This window comes from Brassica rapa, chromosome A04 (assembly GCF_000309985.2).
Source record: "Brassica rapa cultivar Chiifu-401-42 chromosome A04, CAAS_Brap_v3.01, whole genome shotgun sequence".
NCBI classification, from domain to species: domain Eukaryota; kingdom Viridiplantae; phylum Streptophyta; class Magnoliopsida; order Brassicales; family Brassicaceae; genus Brassica; species Brassica rapa.
In genome coordinates this window covers 4,983,489-4,998,484 of record NC_024798.2, presented here as the reverse complement: position 1 = coordinate 4,998,484, position 14,996 = coordinate 4,983,489, and the positions used below count along the sequence as shown (strand labels likewise).

The 14,996-nt window shown below is 33.6% G+C and overlaps 2 protein-coding genes across 3 annotated transcripts; both read right to left on the bottom strand.

Annotated features, from left to right (window-relative positions):
- Nucleotides 1–127: 127 nt before the first annotated feature.
- LOC103863503 (calmodulin-like protein 9) lies at nt 128–7,537 on the bottom strand. 2 transcript variants are annotated; one of them, XR_004457761.1, is made up of 5 exons: nt 7,293–7,537; nt 7,015–7,175; nt 6,851–6,928; nt 6,345–6,660; nt 128–147 (listed from the first exon to the last, which is right to left on the bottom strand). XR_004457761.1 is itself a non-coding variant. In XM_009141246.3 (4 exons), exons 1-4 carry the CDS (start codon nt 7,366–7,368, stop codon nt 6,520–6,522), a joined length of 456 nt encoding a protein of 151 aa, XP_009139494.1. In that variant the 5' UTR covers nt 7,369–7,537; the 3' UTR covers nt 6,342–6,519. The 2 variants fall into 2 exon arrangements, 1 of the variants encoding a protein (XP_009139494.1); XM_009141246.3 differs by lacking the exon at nt 128–147 and having other exon boundaries at nt 6,342–6,660.
- LOC117133759 lies at nt 3,974–6,338 on the bottom strand. Its single transcript, XM_033290749.1, has one exon. It carries the CDS (start codon nt 5,253–5,255, stop codon nt 4,296–4,298), a length of 960 nt encoding a protein of 319 aa, XP_033146640.1. The 5' UTR covers nt 5,256–6,338; the 3' UTR covers nt 3,974–4,295.
- Nucleotides 7,538–14,996: the final 7,459 nt, after the last annotated feature.

The window sequence follows — 14,996 nt, the reverse complement described above, 5'->3', positions numbered from 1 at the left end:
TAATTCACAAAATATGTAATCAAATGGACCATGTTATACTTAACTATCAATGAAAGCTGTCGACGACAAAAGAAAGGCTAATTAACTCAAAACAATTCATTGATATGGGACCGACACTTTTATTATATGTTGGGAAAATAATTTAACATATGTTATAAAATAACTTATAATTTTATAGTATAGAGAAATTTAATTAAGAGCGAAATTTTATACCCGCAGAAAGGAGATACTACTGATATAAGATAATAACGAGAGAGAATATGTTATAAGAGGAAGAAGAGATGGTGTATTACAATTGATCGAAACGATCGTTTATATAGAAGTGAAAAAGAGAAAGTTACTGTGTGTGCATAGTGACGGTGGGCTCCACATAGTAAATAACAATGCGAAAATGTCAAGTTTTGGTGCGTATTATTTTGACGTTGTTTTTCTTCACGTTTACAACACTCCCCCTTGGAGACCAGTGTCACTATCGCTTCTTGCTTAACGTCTTTGTTGCCTCGTTAAAAACCTTTCTAGGAAAACCCAATGGGAAAAACCATAGTAAGGTAAAAAGAGTACAACTACGTAAGCTCCCCCTCGAATGAGCAGTCATAGATCCTTCTGATGACGCATTCCAATGTTATGGACATGTTTTCTGAATACCGCAGTCGGAAGTGATTTTGTGAAAAGGTCGGCTGCATTGTCGCATGATCGGACATATCTTACTTCAATCTCTTTCTTTTTCACGAGCTCTTGAGTGTATGAGAAGAACTTTGGATGAATATGCTTCGTTCTATCACTTTTGATATATCCGTCCTTTGTTTGAGTAACACATGCTGCATTATCTTCATAGAGGATAGTTGGCTCTGTATTTCCGTCAATCCCACTGTTTGAACAGATGTGTCGGCTTATTGATCTTAGCCAAACACATTCTCTACTTGCTTCATGGAGTGCGATGATTTCAGCATGATTTGAAGAAGTAGCCACGAGCGTTTGTTTCTGAGAACGCCAAGATATAGCAGTGCCTCCAATCGTGAAAACATATCCCGTTTGCGATCGGGCTTTGTGTGGATCTGAAAGATATCCTGCATCTGCAAAACCAATCATTTGACCTTTTGAATCTTTAGGGTAAAATAAACCCAAATCAATGGTCCCTTGGAGGTAACGAAAAACATGTTTAATCCCATTCCAATGTCTCCGAGTTGGAGATGAGCTGAATCTTGCCAAAAGATTTACAGCAAATGATATATCAGGCCGTGTACAATTTGCAAGGTACATTAGCGCTCCAATTGCACTTAGATATGGTACTTCCGGACCAAGTATCTCTTCTTTCTCCTCAGGTGGTCGAAATGGATCACTTTCAATATTAAGTGACCTAACAACCATCGGGGTGCTAAGAGGAGTCGATTTATCCATGTTAAATCGTTTCAACACTCTTTTAGTGTATGTGGATTGATGCACAAATATACCATTTTGTGAATGCTCTATTTGTAGGCCAAGACAATATTGTGTTTGTCCAAGATCTTTCATCTCAAATTCTCCTTTGAGATAGTCTGATGCCTTTTGTATTTCCTTCTGAGTTCCGATAATGTTAAGATCATCAACATATACCGCGATTATTACAAATCCGGACATTGTTTTCTTAATGAAAACACATGGACATATAGGATCATTCACATATCCTTCTTTTGTTAAATGCTCACTGAGACGATTATACCACATACGTCCAGATTGCTTTAGCCCATATAATGATCTTTGCAATTTTATTGCACATAACTCTTTAGGTTTGGAATTTAATGCTTCTGGCATTTTAAAACCATCAGGAACTTTCATGTAGATATCAGTATCTAATGATCCATATAGATAAGCTGTAACAACATCCATGAGACGCATCTCTAGATTTTTATCAGCGGCTAGACTCATCAGAAATCTAAACGTGATTGCATCCATAACTGGAGAATATGTTTCTTCATAATCGATTCCAGGTCTTTGAGAAAAACCTTGAGCCACAAGACGAGCTTTGTATCTCGTAACCTCATTTTTCTCATTTCGTTTTCGAACGAAAACCCATTTGTACCCGACTGGTCTCACATCTGCAGGTGTGAGTACAATAGATCCAAACACTTCTCGTTTATTAAGCGAATCAAGTTCAGCTTGTATTGCATCTTTCCATTGTTTCCAATCATGTCTCTTTTGACATTCATAAACAGATTTTGGTTCTGGATCATCGATTTCTTCATTTATTTCACTTGACACAATATATGAGAAAGCATCATCAACATCATCCTGTTCATTTCTATTCCATATCTTCTTATTATGGATGTAGTTGATAGAAATCTCATGATTCTTTTCTGACTCATGATGCTCTACTTTGTCAGTATCCTCATTATTTGTTTCTTCCAAAATATTTTCCGCTATTTTGGGTGTGTCATTTATTTCGACTTCTTTTTGTTTTCTAGGATTTTTATTCTTAGAACCAGTAGGTCTGCCACGCTTCAAGCGTGTTTTAGACTCTCGTGTATCGTCTGCCTTTCTTTGCTCATTTGTTATTTTGATACAAGCAGGAGCATTCGCGGCTGGTATATGAGATTTAGTTACCGTTTTGGTATCCGCAAATGCATCAGGTAGCTGATTAGCTATACTCTGTAAATGCATGATTCGTCGAACTTCTAGTTCAGACTCTTTAGTAGGAGGATCAAGATATAGTAACGAAGGTACACTCCATTTGATATCATTTTCTACATTTTTGTTTTCTCCCCCTAGAACTGGGAATACTTTCTCATCAAAGTGACAATCGGCGAAACGTGCCGTAAAGACGTCACCAGTTTGTGGTTCGAGATATCGTATAATTGATGGGGAATCACAACCAACATATATTCCCAATCTTCTTTGTGGTCCCATCTTTGTACGTTGTGGTGGTGCTACAGGCACATATACTGCACAACCAAATATTCTAAAATGGGAAATGTTTGGTTCTCGACCAAACGCTAACTGTAGTGGAGAATACTTATGGTATGCACTCGGTCTAATCCGAATAAGTGCTTCAGCATGCAAAATAGCATGTCCCCATACAGAGGTTGGAAGTTTTGATCTCATGATCAATGGTCTTGCAATCAATTGCAGACGCTTAATTAAAGATTCAGCCAAACCATTTTGCGTATGAACATGAGCAACCGAATGTTCAACTTCAATTCCCGTTACCATACAATAGTCATTGAATGCTTGGGATGTGAATTCACCAGCGTTGTCTAGTCTAACTCTTTTAATAGTATAATCAGGAAACTGTGCTCGCAGTTTGATTATCTGAGTTAGAAATCTCGCAAATGCCATATTTCGAGAAGATAATAGACAAACGTGTGACCATCTACTGGATGCGTCAATTAATACCATAAAATAGTGGAATGGTCCACAAGGTGGGTGTATAGGTCCACATATATCGCCTTGAATTCTTTCAAGGAACTTTGGTGATTCTTTATCGATTTTGGTTGGCGATGGCCTTACGATCAATTTTCCTAGAGAACATGCAACACATGTCATTTTATTCCCTTGAGAAATCTCCTGGACTTTCAGTGAATGACCATGCGAACTTTCTATGATTTTACGCATCATTGTAGTGCCTGGGTGGCCGAGACGATCATGCCATAATGTGAACTCTTCTGGGTTCCGTTTTACCACAAGGTTTGATTCGATCTCATCGATATAAGTATGATGTAGTCCCGAAGGAAGTTCTGGAAACTTTTCCAATATGTGTTTTCTGCCACATTGCTCAGAAGTTACATACATGTATTTCTTTCCATCCTCAGTTGCAGACTGAGTGTCATATCCATGAAGATATATGTCTTTAAAACTCAACAAATTTCTTTTAGAACTCGGAGAATATAGAGCATTATTTATGGAAAATTTTGTTCCATTCGGTAACGTAAAGTTTGCTTTACCGGTTCCTTCAATCACGTCTGCAGGACCTGATATTGTATTGACGACAATTCTTGTCGGTTTTATATTAGAGAAATATCTCTTTTGTTTCAGAATAGTGTGTGTTGTTCCACTATCTGGTATACATATTTCACGAATCCGTTTCTTGGATTTTGCTCCATTAGTATTTCGATCCATTTCTGAAATTGTTATTAATAAAAGAAAAACATAAAATTCATTCATATAATAATCATATAAGGAAACACACAATAATTATACATTAAGGTGACGTTAAAACATCATTATTTGTTTAAAACAGGAAATGTAATAATTATACATGACAATACTGAAAATTATTCAATAGTCTTATTATAAGCATCTCAGTTCTCTTCAGGAGTAATCTAGTCCAGCTCATTTGCGAAGTCGGAGGCATCGAGGTACGATGTCCCTTCAAAGTTTTCAGTGAGGTTCACTTCTTTAGCTTTGCCTTTCGTGGACTCTTGATATAACTTACAGAGATGTGGAGGAGTACGACATGTATGGGACCAATGTCCTTTACAGCCACATCTGTAACACACTGTCTCACGCTTCTGGGTGGTATCCCCTTGAGTTTCTTTACCCTTAGAAACTTGTTCGGATCTAACCCACTTGTTAGATCCCTTCCATTTGGGATTGTAAGTTTTTCCACGTTTGTTGTTGAAACGACGACCATGACCTCGGTTGGTCTGGTTCCTCCTTTCCGAATTTTCTATCGCCGTAGCATTCACTTCAGGAAATGCCTTGGCTCCCGTAGGTCGGGAATTGTGGTTTTTGATCAGGAGCTCATTGTTCTTTTCAGCCAACATGAGCGCAACCATCAATTCAGAAAATCTTGTGTACCCGCATTTTCTGTATATTTCGGGCAGGAAGTGAAGCTGTTTGTGGAAAGTATTGTATGTTTTATTCATCATTTCTTCCTCAGAGACAGGGTTACCGCAATATTTCAGGAGTGAAACTATCCTCAGGACAGCGGAATTGTAATCCTCAACCTTTTGAAAATCTTGGAACCTCAAGTTTTTCCACTCTTCTAGAGCGTGAGGGAGGTTGACTTGTCTCTGGTTATCAAACCTTTCTTTTAAAGCTTGCCACAGTTCAGCTGGGTCTTCGACGCTTGCATAGTCGTGCGTTAGATTCTCATCTAAATGCTTCTTCAGGAAGATTATCGCCTCGGCTATATGCTCGGGCGGCGATTTGTTACCGATTACAATCGTTTCGGTTATCTTTTTCATCACCAGATATGGTTTCACGTTCGTGACCCATCCGACGTAGTTTTCGCCAGTTATTTTGAGAGCCGGGAACTGAAGTTTCTCGATGTTTGCCATTTGTATTTCTAAACACAAAATAATATGTTTTATTAGAATTTCGTACTTTTAGAACGAACCATTTATATTAATAATACACGCAATTACAAGAAGAAACAATGCATAGAAAAGTAAACCGACATTAAGCGTAAATTGTTCAGGAGCAAATTCTCCAATAAAAAGACCGGCCATAGAAGCAAAAATTAAAATTGCACATAAAACCAAAAATATGCGAATCATCTTTCTTGCAATGAAAAACCGGAATGTGGCGATTTGAAAATATTTGAGAGAAGATGAAATATTTTGGATGAAGTAAATGAGTGAAGAATGAGTATATTTATAGATGAAAATACTGTTCATAGCCGTTTGAAAAGGGTAAAAATTTTGAAATTTTTTCTTTGTGACCGTTGGGATTAAATCGTATGAACTGAAAATTATTCTGAAAATACTGTAATAATCAGTCAACCAAATTCCGTAAATTTCATAATATTTTATATAGGTGACCAAACATTTATATAATAACAATAATATAATAAACAAATAAATATCAATCATATTATGGTGATAGAAAAATTATAAGATTAAATAAATTAGGCGGCGGCACAGCCAAGCCAATAATTATAGTGTAATTAGCAATCAAGGTTTATTAACGAGGCGACATACCGTCCGCATTAATATAGATAAATAATAATAATTAAAACAACCACTATAAAATTATAGATAATAATATAGGCGGTATACCGGCCATTATAGCAGAGTAAATATGATACATATAAGTTTTACCGAATCGCAGAGTGATCGTGCTGATAACGTGTTATAAAATAACTTATAATTTTATAGTATAGAGAAATTTAATTAAGAGCGAAATTTTATACCCGCAGAAAGGAGATACTACTGATATAAGATAATAACGAGAGAGAATATGTTATAAGAGGAAGAAGAGATGGTGTATTACAATTGATCGAAACGATCGTTTATATAGAAGTGAAAAAGAGAAAGTTACTGTGTGTGCATAGTGACGGTGGGCTCCACATAGTAAATAACAATGCGAAAATGTCAAGTTTTGGTGCGTATTATTTTGACGTTGTTTTTCTTCACGTTTACAACAACATACGATTTGATCTGTGTTTTAAGTTTAACATACTGAATAGTAGTTAATAAGTGCTTAAACAAACCCACTTTTTATCATCTGAAGCTTTATTAGAAATTGCAAACTCAAAAGAGCAGAGCATCACCGAAACAAACCCCCTTATATCATAGCTTTTATATAGGGATATATAAAATGCTAATAAGAGGCAGCGATCATCATTTTGGAGAACTCGTGGAAAGAGAGAACACCATCGCCGTCCAGATCCGCTTCTCGCACCATATGCTCCGCCTCTTCCACCGTTATCTTCATCCCCATGTCTTTCATTCCTTCTCCCAACTGCATTTGACCATAAATAAATAGCACACCATCTATATTACCACTTATCAAGTACCTCTTTGTATATTGTCTCTATGTTATGAATTTGAAATATAATATCACCAATGATCAAGTAACTCTTTGTATATTGTTTCTATGCTATATAACTACGTAAGCTTTAGTTTAAAATAGTAAAAGAAGAAAATATTACCTCGAGTGCGGATATGACACCGTCTCCGTCTCTGTCAAACACTCTGAATACTTCTATTAATTCATCCGATGCCGCTTCCTAAACCGATTTTTTCATTTAAATTTTCTGTCTAAGTTTATATATATTAATTTTTCACAGTTTTTTTAGTATTATTTATATTAAACCTGAGAGGTGTTTTGAGCCATTATATACAAGAAGTCATCAAAGGTGATGCCTCCGTTGCCAAAGATGTCGACATGGCTCATCATCTCTTGAAGTTGTTCCTCGTTTGGACTCTTCCCCATAGACTTCATCACCTTCGTTAGTTTCTCCTTCGTTATGAACCCTGTGTTACACGCAACCATATATAAGTCAACTAATCCATCATCACCAGTCCTATGATCGATTCTGATAAAACAAACTGTGTGTTATATAGGACAAAAGATGATAAAATCAGACTGACCATCGGAGTCTTTGTCGATGAGACAGAAGGCTTCGTAGAACTCTTGGATCTGCTCATCGGTGAAAGCATCGGCCATCTTCGTCGATCACAAAGAAAAGTCAAAGATTTTCTTGATGATTAACTTTTCTCTTGTTTTTTTTTTATTGTGAAGGAAGATTATGGGGAAGAAAGAGAGCATTCCATCTGGATTTAAGTAATGACCTCACACATCCCATGGCTCTTGCCGCGTCAAAAGTCAACATAAATGACCTTGCGTTTTCATTATTTTGTGATTTTTTTTTTCTGAGGCACGACTCCAAGTCATGGGTCAATGTTCAAACTTCTGACTTCCAAGGCTCATTTTCATAGTTTTTGAATTAGGAATTAATGATGTACGGGATTTCTATAAAAACCTTTGATTACACAGCTTTAAGTTAGTATCTTGAAGTATTGATCACGTCTGACGAGTCAAGTGTTTAAAAGTCTCACAATACGAGCAAGTTGCATTTTAGGTCTCTGGTGTCCTGGTAAGTAATAATAATGCAAATTAGACATGATTAACTACATTTTCAAGAAACACTTTCTTTGAGAAAGAAAATTTGGTTTCAGTTTCTTGATCCCATTAATATTAGTCATTTTTAATAAAACCAATTTGGAACTTCAAATAAATTTTTTAATTCTTTCATTCCAAGATGACTATTATTAATGATGATTGTCAAAATGAATATTTTCAAAACCTATGCAGGAAAGAAAGACTAGCTTTATGGTGATGCATAAAGGAAACAAAAACTATACTCCATCTGTTTCACTAAGATAGATGTTTTGGGAAAAAAATTGTTTCGCAAAGATAAAAATTTTGTATTTTCTATAAAAGATTTGTAAACTTCAATAAAATTAATTGACTTTATTGAATTATTATTGCTTAAAAGTTATTAAAACTTGAAAATTACATAAAATGATATTTTTATTATAGTGATTTAATGTGTTTTATTAATATGTGTGAAAATATGACCCATAACTTGATTTTAAACACAAAGGTATACCCCAAGTTGAATCAAATGAAAAACAAACCCAAAAGGCTAGTGAAATCACAAGTAGCTCCTTGTGACAAAAAAAAAACAAAATGTACTATTACGAATATAACCCTTGGAAGTCTTCTAAGAGCTTTGTAAGTCTTCTGGGAGAATACTTCGAGGAAGTCTTCTCATATTGTAGATCTTAAAAATAATTTATAAATTTTATTAAAAATATTTTGATGGGGGGGAAATTGAAATCATGTAATTATAAACATTTGTAAATGATTTAAATTAAGATACAATAAAATTTAAAAAATTTCAACACAGATGAGTGATTGTAGTGAGTCATAGTATTATATGGTTTAGGGTTTGGTAACATATGTTGTAGTATTTTTTTTTTTGTATTTTTAAGGTTAGATTTTGGAAGCTTAACATTTTTTTGTAAAATTAAAATTTTAACATTTTTTTGTAAAATTAAAATTTGACCTATATATGTTTAGTTTCAAGTATATTAAAAAATTTCAAAGTTTATTTTAAGTTTAGTGAATTGTTTTTTCCTATTTAGTTAGTTATTTAAGGGTATAAATTTAAGGTCTAGAAGGGCGAGTAGTATATTTAGAGGTAGAAGACTTCATGAAAGTCGTCTAATAGAAAATTTCTCTTAAAGTCTTCTGAATCGAAAATATTTAACCTAAATAGAAATTTTTGTCTCCATATATAAAGAAAATGTACACATTCTCTCTCTTCCTCTGAAATGGATGCAACAAAAATGTAATGATTCTCACTAAAACTCTTCAACATCTCTCTAATCTATTTGAACTTGAAAACATTAAATTTTATATGAATTTTTCATTTTTTTGTCTCATCTCACTAATTTATCTTGTTTTTGCAGTTTTTATCACATGGTTCTAATCTTCTATTCTTTTAAAGGTAAATCTATAAATTTTGGAGATCTATTTTTTTTTCTATAAAACTAGATATATCTAATCTTCCACTTATTTCTCTTTTTGAAGCCATTTGAACGTTTTTGGATATGCATGTTTTTGAGATATGGGTCAGACTTTTGAAGACTTCTGGGAAGTCTTCTAAAATATTATGTGCCACAAGACTACTTGAAAGTCTTTTGACTTCATGGAAGACTTCCTGAAAGTCTTCTGACTGAGTCTTCTTCCATGTCTCTCATTTCATAACAGATCTAAGCGTTTTGATAAATCTCCATGTTTGATTTTTTTTTTTCATTTGGTAACTTCTTATTGCATAAAGCTCTTACTTTTCCCAAACTAATACTTTCCAACCTCTTTCTAATCTCTTTGAACTTAAAAACATCAAATTTGTTTATTAATTTTTCATTTTTGTCTCATGTTTTTTTTTCACTATTTTATCTTATTTTTGTAGATTTTCTATCACATGATTCTCATCTTCTACTCATTTAAAGGTAAATCTATAAATTTTTGATATCTAGTTTTTTTTTATGTTTTATTAAGGTAAATCTATTTAATCTTTCATTTATTTTTTCTATTTTGAAGCCAATAAAACGTTTTTGGATATGCATGTTTTTCAGATCTGGTTTTTGAGATCTGGATCTGACTCTCGAAGAAGTCTTCCCGAAAGTCTTCTAAAATATAATGCACCAGAAGACTTCCAGGAAGTCTTCTGACTTCAAGGAAGACTTCCTGGAAGTCTTCTGACTTCATAGAAGACTTCCTGGAAGTCTTCTGACTGAGTTTTCTCTTATGTCTCCTCTTTCATAACAGATTTAAGCGTTTTGGTAAGTCTGCATGTTTGATTTTTCTTCATTAGGTAACATTTTGTTGTATAAAGCTCTTACCTTTTTTCCAAACTAAAACTCTATAACCTTTCACTAATCTCTTTGAAATTGGAACACCAAACTTTATACCAATTTTTCCTTTTTTTTTGTCTCATGTCTTTCTCCCAAATTTATCTTGTTCTTGTCGGTTATTTATTACATGGTTCTCATCTTCCACTCCTCTAAAGATAGATCTATAAATGTTGGATATCTATTTTGTGTGTTCTATAAATATATATCTATCTACTTTTTCACTCATTTTCTCTGTTTGATGTCATTTGAATTTTTTTGGATATGCAAGTTTTTCAGATCTGATTCAGATTTTGGAAGTCTTTTTGGAAGTCTTCAAAAATATAATGCCTTAGTGTTCTGACAGATTCTGTCAAGTAAAGTCCAAGCTTATCTTTGTGGAGGAATAATCTCTAATTCCATATGTAATAGTTTTATTTATGGCATGTTTTGTGATTTATGTGTGTACTCTTTTAGATGTGAATTCTTTTGTAAATTTGAAAATATATTAATGAAATTTTTAGTAAATATGTTCATGTTTACAATAATATCTTGCCAAAAATACATGAATTTATTGAAGTTATTGATACAATTTCAATAGCAAAACAAAATAACTCAAAATTTTATCCAATTTACTAAAACTACGAGAGAAGACTTTTAGCAAAACTTAGTCAAATTCACAAAATATAAAAATTACATAAGTTCAAACATATAACACTTTCACTAGAAGTCATTTGGCAAGTCTTCCGGGAAATCTTCTAGGAAGTCTTCTCAGAGGACTTAAATTTTAAGCAGGAAATAAAATATAAGCGGAAAATTTAGGCGGGAAACTTTAGTTTTAAATGAAAATTAAAATTTTAAATCTCATGAAAATTAAAAATTATATCTTATGATCTAAGAATACATATTAAACCATATAACTTGATAATCTTGAGAAGACTTCCACATAAGTCGTTCGCCAGAAGACTTCCAGGAAGTCTTCCATTTAGGTTATTCTTACAGTTGACAATTTACAAAGGAATACTTTCATAGAAGTCTACTCTACAGCAAACTTCTTTGGAAATCTTTCTTTGTAAATAACGGCTTGCTCTTGTTTTTAAAAAAATCTCAAAAATATCAGAAAAGACTTACCGGTAAGTCTTCTACGATAAACAATTTAGTTTTGCAATTGACCGAACTGTGTAAGAAATTTTACTTTTTCTAGAAGACTTACATGTAATTCTTCTACCAGAAAAAAAAACTTAAATATTACATTTAGTTGGCGATTTCCATGTACGTCGTCGTGTCAGGTTACTTTTGCATTTGAAAAAAAAACTTAAATATTTAGTTTTAATTAGACGACGTCCATGTAAGTCTTCCGGCAAAAGACTTACACGGAAGTCTTCTCTGATAACCAAGGTTTCACCAGAATCTCGTAATAAAATTCTGGAAGACTTATGTGTAAGTCGTCTTCCGGGAGACTTACATGAAAGTCATTTAATTATAATTAAATATTTAACTTTTATTTTTCAATTACAAAAGTTACTCGAGAAAACTTTCACCAACAGTGAGAAGATTTTCATGGAGAGTTCGGAAGACTTACAGGGAAGTCTTCCGCCGAAAGACTTCCGTGTAAGTCATCTAGAGAAAGTCAAACTTCTGACACAATCCGGTCAATTGCAAAACTAACTTTTGTATCCTTGACGACTTATTTTCTCTGGTATTTTCGAGATTTTTTTTTAACAAAGAAAAGTTGGAAGACTTCTAGAGAAATCATCTCTAAAAACACACATAAAGTCAATTGAAAAAATAACCTTTGTATTCACCAAAAGACTTCCATAAAAGTCTTCTACGACGAGAAGACTTACACGGAAATGTTCTGGCGAACATATCTGGAAAAAAAAAATCAATTTCATACTTTCAACCAGTGAGATAACTTGATTAGCTTCTCTTATCACGCAAAACTATACCACGAAACAACCCCACTTGTTGATGACCAAGAATAATGAGTTTGAACCTTACAAAGTTTAGAATCAAAATTTTGGAATTTTTTTGATGAATATAGAGAGAAATTGAAAGAGATGTAGTTTGTGTGAATAAGTAATGAGATATGAAGAGTGAAAATCGAAACTTTGGGGCATTAAGAGCTTCAAATTGGTTGTTTATGGTGGGTTGGTATATTGATGGCAATGGCAATATTATAAATATTTGATGAAGATGAAGATGATAAAGTAAAACACTCATTTTGGAAAAAAGAAGAAAAAAAGAAATAATGGCATTTTCGTGAATAATCTGAACTTTTAGGGTGAATAAGACAAATAAAAGTTTTAAAAAAAAATTAAGGATTAGTTTTGTGTTTAGCTTTTTTTTTATTTTGAGTCATATTTGAAAAAAGTCCAATAATTGTTTAGGTACACAAAAAAATCATAATCGGGCAAAAAAATCTACATCAACTTCTGTCAAGTTATGAATGATGCCGACCCATTTGGAAAAAGTATGTGTTAATAGTGATTGTTAGATCAGAAAGTTTGAAAAGTTACGAAGATCTCTTGTTACCATATGAAAATGAAAAAAAAAGCCAATCACATTTGTTACAAATGCATTGTCAGTTTATGATTTTTTATTACGCTATAGAGCAGTTATTACTCTTAAAGTAGTTTTTTTTGTGATTACAAGCTAACTAAGCTTATTTTTCTACCAAAATAGGTCTCACCGTTTTTAATCTTATTTTTCTTCTCTCTCTCTGTAACAGAAAAAAAAACAATTTTAATGGCAGAGAAATTTAAGAAAAAATCTAGAAAATAATGTCTTTAATGGCAAAAGAAGATGAAGAAACTGAACGGTCATCGTGGTCTTTCTACAGTCATTTTGTCGGATTCTTGTTGCACCGTCCTCACCTGAAGACGGTGTTGATATGAACAAAGCTCTTGCCACAAACGCCACCCGTCTTCTCATATCTCGGCGAGGGCCCAAATCTGTCGTAGTCTTCTTTGTCATCTCCTCCGATGTGTTGATTCATCAAGTCATCTCTTCCATTGCGTATCAACAAATTTCCTGGCGTCGCGACCTCAGGTCTCTCGCCGTCATGACACTGTAGAGGCTCAAGAATATCAATGGCCACTTTTGGGGTTTTTTGCACTTTTGGTCCTTAAAGTTTTGTATAATTTTTTTAAATCTAAAACTTATTAATTGTACATATGTATACTTAAATTAACCCATAAACTTCTTGATTGGTCATTCCAGTACATTCTCATAATTGCAAGAATTGTCGTTGGTCTTTTGATTGCTTTCATTTTTGCCTCCGAACTTTCAAAATAATCAATTGTCTCTTTGATTTAGCCAAAAATTGACCAATTATATACTACAGCCTCCTCTTAATGCATTGAACAAAAATATGAACATAATTAAATGTAATATAAAATGAATAAAATTAACTAAAATCAAAAGGTAAAAATCATTAGATATGATTAACTTAACACAAAAAAAACTATATGTACACCTATTGTTATGTACACCATCTTCAGTTTGACTTGATATATTTTATTATGTTTGGTATTTTTTAGTAAACAGCCACCAATTCACTTATATGTGTATAACTTCTTGACATATGTTAAAATAACACAAACAAACCACTAAAGTTATACAAAATGCATAAAAATGAAACTATAAATTTAAAAGGCATTTGGTGTATACACTACACCATGTAAACAATTTTTTTATTATACACATGTACAATGATTCACATTTACATCAATTAATTTGTACAATAATACAGGGACACCAGATAATATTTTACATTTATTTGCAATGATTCAAATGTACATTTGATAATCAGGAATACATAACAATGATAGCATGGTCGAAATCACCAATGTGTACACACACACATATATATTTCTTTTTTTTTCTTTGAATTATACATGGGTAATCTGGCCCCACAGAAGTGGTCTAGACTAGTCATGTAAAGACCCTCACGAGCGGATAGGATTTTGGTCGAGAAAAATTCCGCTCGACCAATTCAGAGTTGGTTCGACCAGAATTAAAAATAAAAATCGAGCCGGTAAACTAATGCTTCGACAAGACTGTCTTGTGGTCGAAAGACCATCACTTGATAGTTTTGGTCGAGTCTTATATATTTGGTCGAATTCTTTTTATTTAAGCTGGACGAGATTTTCTGAGAGAATAACGAGGGCTGAAGACAAGGAATATTTGGTTGAAAAATTATTAAAAATTATCAACCAACTTCCTAAATAATTTCAGAACTAAGTTATGTTCACCACCAGCCTGCTTGCTCAGTATTAAATCACATGTTATGCACCTGCCTGCTTGCCTAGCTTCTTCAGTAACAGCACATGCAAGTCACAAGCTGCTTGTTGTGCTTGCTCATTAATTCAGTCACATGATTGTCACCAGCTGCTTGCAGCTTTCGTCTTGGGAGGGAAAGGACAGCAGCTTGTTTTTGGAAGTGCTGAAGCTGCTCTCTACATGTCTTTTCTCAGCCTTGCTTTGTGTAAAGAGAAAACCCTGAGCTGAATCAACCCCATATGGTATAAAACATCTTCTTCTCTCCTCTGGACGTCCTGTTACTGCAAGAAAAACCAGAGAAAAATTCAGAGAGAAAGAGAGAAAGAAGAGAGAAAAATCTGTGAGAAAATTTCATGAAAAATTCAGAAAAAAATTCTGGGAAGAGGAGTGAGCATGGACAACCCTTTCTCACCATCCTGTGACTTTAATCAGTGTGTTCTGGTGTGGTTAAGAGCTGAAGGTTTGGCGTCCAAGAGTTTAGAATCACCCAAGTTCTTTAGCCTTGGATTTTATCGGTAAGAACATATGGGTTTGATGAGATCAGTTTTGCTTGAGCTTCAGTTCTTGTTAGGTAACCAAAACGATTTGGTCTGTTTCTGATATTGAACC

Bases quoted from the DNA above. Each gene is read 5' to 3' on its own strand.
- LOC103863503 (XM_009141246.3), bottom strand. From the start codon at position 7,368: ATGGCCGATGCTTTCACCGATGAGCAGATCCAAGAGTTCTACGAAGCC. The intron at 7,176-7,292 runs GTCAGTCTGATT...CGTGTAACACAG, and splicing joins CATCGACAAAGACTCCGATG to GGTTCATAACGAAGGAGAAA. The intron at 6,929-7,014 runs GTTTAATATAAA...AAATCGGTTTAG, and splicing joins TGGCTCAAAACACCTCTCAG to GAAGCGGCATCGGATGAATT.
- LOC117133759 (XM_033290749.1), bottom strand. From the start codon at position 5,255: ATGGCAAACATCGAGAAACTTCAGTTCCCGGCTCTCAAAATAACTGGC.